Source organism: Jaculus jaculus, chromosome 9 (genome assembly GCF_020740685.1).
Source record: "Jaculus jaculus isolate mJacJac1 chromosome 9, mJacJac1.mat.Y.cur, whole genome shotgun sequence".
Lineage (NCBI taxonomy): Eukaryota > Metazoa > Chordata > Mammalia > Rodentia > Dipodidae > Jaculus > Jaculus jaculus.
In genome coordinates this window covers 114,370,980-114,380,938 of record NC_059110.1, presented here as the reverse complement: position 1 = coordinate 114,380,938, position 9,959 = coordinate 114,370,980, and the positions used below count along the sequence as shown (strand labels likewise).

Below are 9,959 nucleotides of genomic sequence, written 5' to 3'. Positions count from 1 at the left end.
GGCGCGCCCATTCTCTCTCTCTCCCTCTATCTGTCTTTCTCTCTGTGTCTGTCGCTTTCAAATAAATAAATAAAAATTTAAAAAAAAGAACAACGTAAATAAATAAATAAATAACTTTGAAACAACAACAACAGTATCAGCTCAGGAAGGAACTTCCAGGCCACCTGGGGAGCTCAGGTTGTGAACTTGCCAAGCCTGCAGCTCCTCCTAGGTCTCATCAGTGGGCGGCTCCCTCACATCCCCACAGCAGCCTGTTTAAATCTTCCCACGGAGGCTCCCCGTAGCCCGCAGGATGAAGCCCTATCAGCCTGAGCCATTAAACCCTGAAAACCCCCAGCCCGCACGTGGCCCGGCACCACACAGACGGCAAGGACTATGCCGCCCACTCTCGTCCCAGATGAGCGCCTGACAGAAGCTTTTCCCAGTTAGCTACCTAATAGAAATCTACTTTTTAAGCAAAGCCTTTGGGAAACATCTGCCCAGTTTGGGCAGAAGTGACTGGTTGGTCTAGGGCCAGACCTCCTTGAACACACCCCAGCTCTTCTCAGAAGCGAAGCACGACGGGAGAAGTGACTGGGTGATCCTTGCTACTGCCTGAGTAGTCCTTCCCTGTGCTGACTAGCCTCGGGCCCAGATGCCACCCCACCCATATCTATGTCCTCGAAAACAGGGCCACATCCTAGGCACTCTGTTGCTTCTGCGTCCACGTGGGGGGCTGAGCTGTCCACAGCCGGTCCACATCAAGGGCTCAGGAAACAGGTCCTGAAGGAGATGGTACCAACCCTTCATCCCGTGACGACTCTCAGGAAATGGCACAGAGAGACTCTTGATGTCCTCCTCACCAGGCGGCCTGGCCAAGAAGACAGCTGGACGCTTTCCACCAGCTTCTAGAAACCAAGTTTGGCCAGTGTCTACAGTGGGTCTCCAAGGTTTTCCATCCAGGAGGTTAATGGAAGGCGGAAGAGGAGAGCTCAGGGGTGGGGGCGGGGCAGTTCAGGAGCCGTTTCCAAGGAGGAAGAAGGCCCTGGAACCTGATGGACCCCAGCAGCAGTGACCAGGAGTGGGTGAGGGGGTGGGGGCTGCTGTATGGCTATCCTCCTCCTGACACGCCATGGACAGTGGGTCTCACACTGTCTTTTCTTGTGCCCCTAATTAGCAACTTCCCCTTCCCCCATTATCCATAGCCAGTTCCCCGGCCAAAGCCTCTTTTGTGCTTTCAGATTCCTAGATGCCAGGTAACCTCATTAGTGCCAGGAGACTGCCCTATCTCCGGGGAACAGGCAGACAGACAAGGGGGGACCAGGGACACAGCACCCATTCCTTGGACCCAACCTGGAGACGGGCCCCCCTGTGGGACACTAATCTTAGACAGGCTTTTGTCTGATTCTGGGGTGGACGTAAGTGTTCATCCCTTCCCCGCCACCTCAGAGCACTATAAACCCCAGGCCCTTGGTAGCAGGGCCACAGACAGCGGGCTCAAGGATACTGGCTGTTTGAACCACTGCACTGCAGACACTTCCTGTCTGGACGACCCCACCCTGCGCTCCGACATCATGGGCCTTCCCTCCACAAAGGTAAAGAACCAGGGACCGGGGCTTGGGGTGTCGTTCAGTTGGGGAAATACTTGCCTGGCATGCATAAACCAGATGTGGTGGCACATGCCTTTAATCCCAGCCCTCAGGAGGCTGAGGTAGGAGGATTGCTGTAAGTTCGAGGCCACTCAGAGACTACATAGTGAATTCCAGGTCAGCCTGGGCTAGAGAGAGAGATCCTACCTTGAAAAAACAAACAAACAAACAACAACAAAAAAAAAACAAATTCATGGTCATTTTCAGCTACACAGCAAGTTCAAGGCCAGCCTGGGATACGTGAGACCTTGTCTCAAAAAAATATAAAAAGAAAAAAAATTAAAAGAGTGAGAGAGAGCTAGTGACAGAGGGAATCCCCATCTTATCAAGGAAGCTACTACCAGTGTACTTGCCCAGGGCCTGGAAGAAAGATGATCCACTCTTGGTCTTTCCCATGTGGATGAGGAAACAGGAGATTGGATGGACTCTTGGCAACAAACCTGTCTTGGGTCACACTGGGAACGCCCTGTTCTCTAAGAGCTCATGTTTAGTGAGCCTTACTGTGTGTCACGGGCTACATGTGTCCCTGCCATCTCATGTGGCCTGGCCAGCAGCCCAGCATAGTAGCATTATTACACATGCAGTGAGGAGACTCTGTCCCGAAAAGGCTTGGGAACCGGTGCAAAGCCATGGCATTCAGTTTCCTCTGAAGGAGAACAGGCCGAGTATGTAGGGGGAGGGGACCACAAGAATAAGGGCCTCTGTTTTCTCCAAGTTTTATAAGTCTTCATGCAGACAGACTCAGACACGCCTGTCTCCACGTGCTGTGGTATTTAACATAGTTACAGGGGCAAAGATACACCCAGGGGTGGAGGGACTTCTTCCATTCCACCCAGGCAGTCTACAAGGGCTTCCAAGAGGAGATGCTCTGTGGGGTCTTGAAGGATGAGCTGACAAAAAGAGCCAGACATGGGCTGGAGAGATGGCTTAGCAGTTAAGGCGTCTGCATGCAAAGCCTCAGGATCTCAGGATCTAGGTTCGATTCTCCGGGTCCCATGTAAGCCAAATGCACAAGGTGGTGTCTGGAGTTCGTTTGCAGTGGCTAGAGACCCTGACGAGCCCCATTCTCTCTCTCTCTCCTTTCTTTCTTTCTTTTTTTTTTTTTTTGGTTTCTTGGTTTTTCGAGGTAGGGTTTCACTCTAGTCCAGGCTGACCTGGAATTCACTATGTAGTCTCAGGGTGGCCTTGAACTCACAGTGATCCTCCTACCTCTGCCTCGCGGGTGCTGGGATTAAAGGCGTGCACCACCATACCCAGCTTTCTCCCTCTCTCTCTAATAAATAAAAATAAATAAATATTTTTTTTTTAAAAGAGGAGCCAGACATGAGCCCTTGGGAGAGCAAGGGTACAGAGGAAGGGAAACTCAATGACATGGCCTGAGCCAGGCTAGGAGAGGGTGCAGAGCCCAGCAGGGCAGGGCCTGGGCGGGGCGGGAAGAGCATCCATGCATCAGCGCCCTGTTTCTGCTTTCCTAAGGTCCCCTGGGCCGCCGTGACGTTACTGTTGCTGCTACTGCTACCGCCGGCGCTGCTGTCGCCTGGGGTCGCCGCACAGCCCCTGCCCGACTGCTGCCGCCAGAAGACGTGCTCCTGCCGCCTCTACGAACTGCTGCACGGCTCGGGCAATCACGCCGCGGGCATCCTCACCCTGGGCAAGCGGCGGCCAGGGTCCCCGGGCCTCCTCCAGGGCCGCCTGCAGCGCCTCCTACAGGCCAGCGGCAACCACGCGGCCGGCATCCTGACCATGGGCCGCCGCGCAGGCGCAGAACCCGAGCCGCCGCATCCCTGCCCAGGTCGCCGTTGTCTTACCTTAGCGCCTGGGGGACCGTCCGGAGTCTGAACCCCTACTTCAGCCCTTGTCCCAGACCGGCCCTGTCCCCGCTTGTCTCCACTGTCAGTCCCCAGAAAAAAAAAAAAAAAAAAAAAAAAAAGGCAATAAAGACGAGTGTCTGTTCGCGTGGCTCATCTTTGTTCCCTGTGTGTCACGTTCAGCACCCCCCGCCCCCCAGGGAGCTAGAAAGCATCTTCCGAACCTTCTGGACTCTAGGGCCCGGATGTCAGTTTGTGAGTCCACTTGGGAAGCACTTGATGGGGGAGCTCCCCCCCCCCCCCCCCCCGTGAGCTTGCAAAGGCCTGGGGGCGAAATGAGGGACAGATCCGTCCCACGTCCCAGGTTGCTCTGCCAATCATGACGGGACTTGTACAAACAGCCCCGGAGAGGGGCTGGAGAGATAATGTTCAACCGTGAAATGAGCTTGCTTGCAAAGCCTGATGGCCTGGGTTCCCTTCCCCAGTACTCAAGTAAAGGCAGATGCATAAAGTGGCACATACATTTAAAGTTTGCTTGCAAGCCGGGCGTGGTGGCCCACGCCTTTAATCCCAGCACTCGGGAGGCAGAGGTAGGAGGATCGCCGAGAGTTCAAAGCCACCCTGAGAATACATAGTGAATTCCAGGTCAGCCTGAGCTAGAGAGAAACCCTACCTTAGGGAGAAAAAAAAAAAAAAAAGTTTGCTTGCAGTGGCAAGAGGTTCTGGTTGCTCAGTCTCATTTCTCTCTTGCAAATAAACAATAAAATATTTCTTAAAAAAAAAAAAGAGCCCCTGAGGGCTGGAAAGATGGCTCAAGGGCACTTGCTTGCAAAACCTGACAGCCTGGATTTAATTTCCCAGTCCCTATGTAAAGCTAGATGCACAAAGTGGTGCGTGCATCTGGAGTTTGTTTGCATTGGCAGGAGTCCCTGGTCCACCCATACTCTGTCTCTCTCTTTACAAGCAAGCAAACAAACAAAACATCCCAGAGAAGAGATAAAGCAAGGAAGGCTGCATGGTGGTGGGGAATCCAGCTAGGAAGGGGTGGGAGTCCAGGCTGCCAAAAAGACAAGGCATATGAGTTCCCACAGTGAATCTCCCAGAATGGCCGCGGTGTGAGGTACAAGAAAAGAGGTGGGTATGTTTGTGCGGCCTGGATTGTGAAGGCCTTCCCATATGATCTGGCTTTGCACTTTATTCTGTATAATGGAAACCAAAGGGAGTTCTTAGGCAGACATAGGGCAAGATTTTTCTACAGATGGAGCCAAAGATGCCTGCTGTAGGTTAAATTGTGTACCCTACCTAAATTCATAGGTTGAAAGTCCTATGTCTGGCCAGCATCCAGAAAGTGTTATTTTGTTTTTTTTTGCTGTTGTTGTTGTATATTTTTATTTATTTGAAAGTGACAGATAGAGAGAAAGAGGGAGAGAGAGAGAGAGAGAGAGAGAGAGAGAGAGAGAGGGCACGCCAGGGCCTTCAGCCACTGCAAAGGAACTCCACACACATGCACCCCCTTGTGCTTCTGGCTAACGTGGGTCCTGGGGAATTGAGCCTTGAACCGGTCACAGGCAAGCACTTAACTGCTAAGCCATCTCTCCAGCACCCCAGAAAATGTTATTTTGAAAGAGGATCTTTTGCAGTCCTAGTCAGCTGGGATGAGGTACTACTTGAGAAGGGTAGACTGTTAATCCACTATGAGTAGTAGGCTTTTTTTTTTTTTTTTTCGAGGTAGGGTCTCACTCAAGCCCAGGCTGACTCAGAATTCTCTATGCAGTCTCAGGGTGGCCTTGAACTCACAGCAATCCTCCTACCTCTGCCTCCCGAATGCTGGGATTAAAGGCGTGTGCCACCATGCCTGGTGCTAATGTTCTTTTTTTAAAAAAATATTTTTGTTTATTTTTATTTATTTGAGAGTGATGGGGGGGGAATGGGCACACCAAGGCCTTCAGCCACTGCAAACGAACTCCAGATGCATGTGCCCCCTTGTGCGTCTGGCTAACGTGGGTCCTGGGGAATCAAGCCTTGAACTGGGGTCCTTAGGCTTCACAGGCAAGTGCTTAGCCACTAAGCCATCTCTCCAGCCCTTTTTTTTTTTTTAATTTTTTATTTATTTATTTGAGAGCGACAGACACAGAGAGAAAGACTGATAAAGGGAGAGAGAGAGAATGGGCGCGCCAGGGCTTCCAGCCTCTGCAAACGAACTCCAGACGCGTGCGCCCCCTTGTGCATCTGGCTAACGTGGGACCTGGGGAACCGAGCCTCGAACCGGGGTCCCTAGGCTTTTTTTACAGGCAAGCGCTTAACCGCTAAGCCATCTCTCCAGCCCAGCCCATTTTTTTTTACAAGCAGTTTTATTTTATTTTTTTGTCACTTACCGGAAAAAATTAAAAAAATATATTTCAGGGCCTTGAATATAGCTCAGGGGTACAATGTTCGTCTAACATGTCCAATGTCCTAGGTGTTGTTCCCAGCACAACCACCAGGTTATATTACATTCATATTAAGGCACTGTTATGGTTAAAATGTGAAAAGACTCCCATGTCTTTGAACACTTGTGTCCTGAGTGGATAACACTTTTTGTTGGGGAGGGTTTGGTTATGGAACCTTTGGGACACGGTGTCTAGCACCTAGCTGGTGGCCATAGTTTCTGGGGCAGGTGGAGGACTTGAAGGTTATACTGGCTTCCCAACCTTTCTTCTTCGTGATGTGAGGGGTGGCAGCTGCAGAATCCCATGGTCCTAGAGGAAGCTGCTCCACCATGCCTTCCTCCCAGTGATGGACTGCCCTTCCTGAAACTGAGTAAAAAAAAAAAAAAAAAATCCTTCCTGGGCATGCCAGGGTCTCCAGCCACTGCAAACAAACTCCAGATGCATGTACCCCCTTGTGCAGCTGGGTAACGTGGGTCCTAGGGAATGAAACCTGGGTCCTTTGGCTTTGCAAGCAAATGCCTTAACTGCTAAGCCAATTTTCCAGCCCTTTTTTTTTGTTTGTTTGTTTTTTTTGTTTGTTTTTTGTTTTTTGAGGTAGGGTCTCACTCTGGCCCAGGCTGACCTGGAATTAACTATGTAGTCTCAGGGTGGCCTTGAACTCATAGTGATATAATGGAATCTGCTTCTTTTCACAGGCTGCCCACAAATTTGGTGAAATTCACTATAGCTATTGACAGCCCATTATTTTTAAAGGTGGGGCAGTGGATGTGACTCAGTGGAAGAGCACTTGTCTAGCATGCACTAAGCCTCGAGTTCAATCCCTAGTAGAATTCCTAGTACCACAGGAAACAAATCTAAAAAATACACACAAAAACTGGGGTTTGGGAGATGGCTCGGTGGATGAAGTGCTGACTGTAGAAGAGTAAGGACCTGGACTGGGAAGATGCCTTAGTGGTTGAGACACTTGAAAAGCCAAAGGACCAAGATCCCTAGTGCCCACACAGAGAAGGAGAGTGAGGGAAACTCCAGGTGCATGTGCCACTTTGTGCACATGGGTACTGGGGAATCAAATTCAAATTGTTATGGTTTTTTAGTCAACTACCTTAACTGCTGAGTCATGTGTCCATCCATGTCTCATCTCAAGAAATAGAATCAAGGGCTGAGAGTGCAAATCAGTCAGAAACATGCTTGTGTAACATGCACAAAGTCATGGGTTTGATTCCCAGAGCAGTATAAAGCAAGGTGCAGTGGTTCATACCCGGAATCTCAACACTGGGGAGGTGGAGCCAGGAGGATAAGTTCAAGGTCATCCTCAGCTATATAGCAAGTTCGAGGCCAGACTGAGCTATTTGAAAACCTGATTCCAAAAACATAGGGACTGTAGAAATGGCTAAGCACTTAAGGTGCTTACCTTGCAAAGCCTATGGGCCCAGGTTCAATTCCCCAGTACCCACATAACCAGATGCACAAGGTGGCACATGCATCTGGAGTTCGTTTGCAGTGGCTGGAGGCCCTGGTGTGCCCATTCTCTCTCTGCTTGCAAATAAGTAAATTAAAAAGAAATGTCATTTAAAAATTTAAAGCACGGGAAACACAAAAGGATGTGTTCCCCCGCTAGAAGTCTAACATCCCAGAAGATTCCTGGCTTAGATCCCGGGAGGCAGGGGTTGCAGTGAGGAAGTTAGCCTGCTCTACCTGTGAAGCTAGAGCTCAAAAATCACCTGGGGGACTAGGGAAATGGCTCGGCTGTTAAAGGTACTTACTTGAAAAGCTTGCCAGCTGTGGTGGCTTGATTCAGGTGTCCCCCATAAACTTAGGTGTTCTGAATGCTAGGTTCCCAGCTGATGGATATTTGGGAATTAATGCTTCCTGGAGGGAGTGTGTTGTTGGGGGCGGGCTTATGGGCTTTATAGCCAGTTTCCCCATGCCAGTGTTTGGCACACCCTCCGGTTGCTGTGGTCCACCTTCTGTTGGCCAGGGGGTGATGTCCACCCTCTGCTCATACCATAGTTTTCCCCTGCCATCGTGGAGCTTCCCCTCGAGCCTGTAAGCCACAATAAATCTCTTTTTCCCACAAGCTGCTCTTGGTTGGGTGATTTCTACCAGCAATGCGAACCTGACTGCAACGCCAGCCAAGATTCAACTCCCCAGTATACACATAAAGCCAGATGTACAAAGTGATGCATGTGTTTACAGCAGCAAGAGGTCCTGGCATACCCATTCTCATTCTTTCTCTCTCCTTGAAAATCAATAAAAATATTAAAAATTTCACTTGTAGCTGGGTTTGGTGGTGCACATCTTTAATCCCAGCACTCAGGAGGCCAAAGTAGGATGACTGCTGTGAGTTCGAGGCCAACCTGAGACTACATAGTGAATTCCAGGTCAGCCTGGGCCAGAGCAAGACCCTACCTCAAAAAATTTAAAACATTTTTTTCATTTATGAACTAGGTTTGATGGCACACACCTTTAATAAGCACTGTGGAGGCAGAGGTAGGAGGATTGCTATAAATCAATGTGAGTTCAAGGCCAGCCTGGGTCTACAAAGTGAATTCCAGGTCAGCCTCGGCTACAGTCAGACCCTACCTTGAAAAAGCATAAGACTTCATTTGTGACCCATGGAGATTTGCAAACCATCACACTATCCACACTAAAACTATCTTTCCTAGTCCCTGATTTTTTCTTGTTTGTTGTTTTCAAGGTAGGGCCTCACTCTAGCCAGGTTGATCTGGAATTCACTCTGTAGTCCCAGGTTGGCCTCAAATTCACAGCAATCCTCCTACCTGTGACTCCTTAGTGCTGGGATTAAAGGCATGCGCCACCAAGCACGGCCCTATTCCAAAATTTGTCTCCAGCCCCTTTTTCATCTGAAGGGCAGCAGAGGGAAGGTCAGCACAGGGCAAAGGGGAACAGGGGGTGCAAATCACCCTCCAAGGCATATGCTTTGTGCCAATGATGCATTACCCCATTAAATTCTCACAATAATCGCATGAGGTAAGAGTCATTAGCTCTATTACAGATGATGGCAATGATGCTGGGGAAGGTTGTCACACAGTAACTGTCCAGAACAGAGACTCTCCCTGGCCCTCTGCAAGGCTCTTTTCATTCCACCTTGTGTTTAGAAATAGAGTTCAGGTTGAGGAGAAGGCTTAGTGGTTAAGACCCTTGCCTGCGGAGCCTAAGGACACAGGTTCAATTCCCCACTACCCATGTAAACCATATGCACAAAGTGGCGATGCATCTGGAGGTTGGTTTTTCTTTTTTCCTACAGGCCCTGGCACACCCATTCTCGCTCTATTTACCTTTCTCTCATAAATAAATAAAATATAGTAAGGGGGGGGAAAAAAAGAAACAGGGTTCGACAGGATTCTCTAGCAAGCCGAGGCAAAAGACCACAGTTAACTGACGCTTTCCAAAGGTAGGGATTCCAAATCTTTACCACGTTCCAACTCTCCATCCATCTATAAGACCAGCTACCCTCCTGCTATCTCTCTCCCAGCTGAATGGCTGAGGACTGGGGATGCCTTCCAATATCCCCAATTCCAGCAGGCGGCACTGTCAACCAGACGCCAACAGCTGCGTGGGCGCCGCGCGCGGGGAAACCCGTGGGGAGGAGCCACCGGAGAGCAGCCAGGGAACCACGCGTGGAGGCGTGGCTAGCCTGGCAGGAGGGCGTGTCTGCCATCCAAGTCCCCACCCCCACCACTTTCCAGCCTCCCTTTCCCCCGGTGGGCGTGTCCCTGAGTCTTCCCCCCGCCCTCCAGAGACACGCGTGGGTTGCTCTCCTCTGGGAGAGGAGGGGTTGAGAATGTCTTTGGGGGCCCCTCCCGGTGCGGAGCCACGTGGTGGGCGCGGGCCGAGCCCTCTGGGAAGAACCTGACCCGTGGGGAGGTGTGGGGTGCAGAGTGAAGAGGGGCGGGTGGAAGTGAGTCGAGAGGCGGTGCCGAGCGGAGCACAGAGCCCCGGGGCTCCGGAGCAGAGAGGCGGCGGCGGCGGCGACCGGGAGGGGAGGTGGCAGGCGGGCGCATGGGGCGCCCCGGCCCCGCGGGCAGCGCGCCCCTTCCTGCCCCGCCGCGCTGAACGCAGCCAGCCCAACG

At 51.0% G+C, this 9,959-nt stretch overlaps 1 protein-coding gene across 1 annotated transcript; it reads left to right on the top strand.

Moving 5' to 3' along the window:
- Positions 1-1,483: 1,483 nt before the first annotated feature.
- Positions 1,484-3,467, top strand: Hcrt (hypocretin neuropeptide precursor). The gene is made up of 2 exons (XM_004655371.2): positions 1,484-1,574; positions 3,105-3,467. Exons 1-2 carry the CDS (start codon positions 1,554-1,556, stop codon positions 3,465-3,467), a joined length of 384 nt encoding a protein of 127 aa, XP_004655428.1. The 5' UTR covers positions 1,484-1,553.
- Positions 3,468-9,959: the final 6,492 nt, after the last annotated feature.

Excerpts from the sequence above, each read along its gene's own strand:
- Hcrt (XM_004655371.2), top strand. The coding sequence starts at position 1,554 with ATGGGCCTTCCCTCCACAAAG. Across the intron at positions 1,575-3,104 it reads TGGGCCTTCCCTCCACAAAG|GTCCCCTGGGCCGCCGTGAC; the intron begins GTAAAGAACCAG and ends TGCTTTCCTAAG.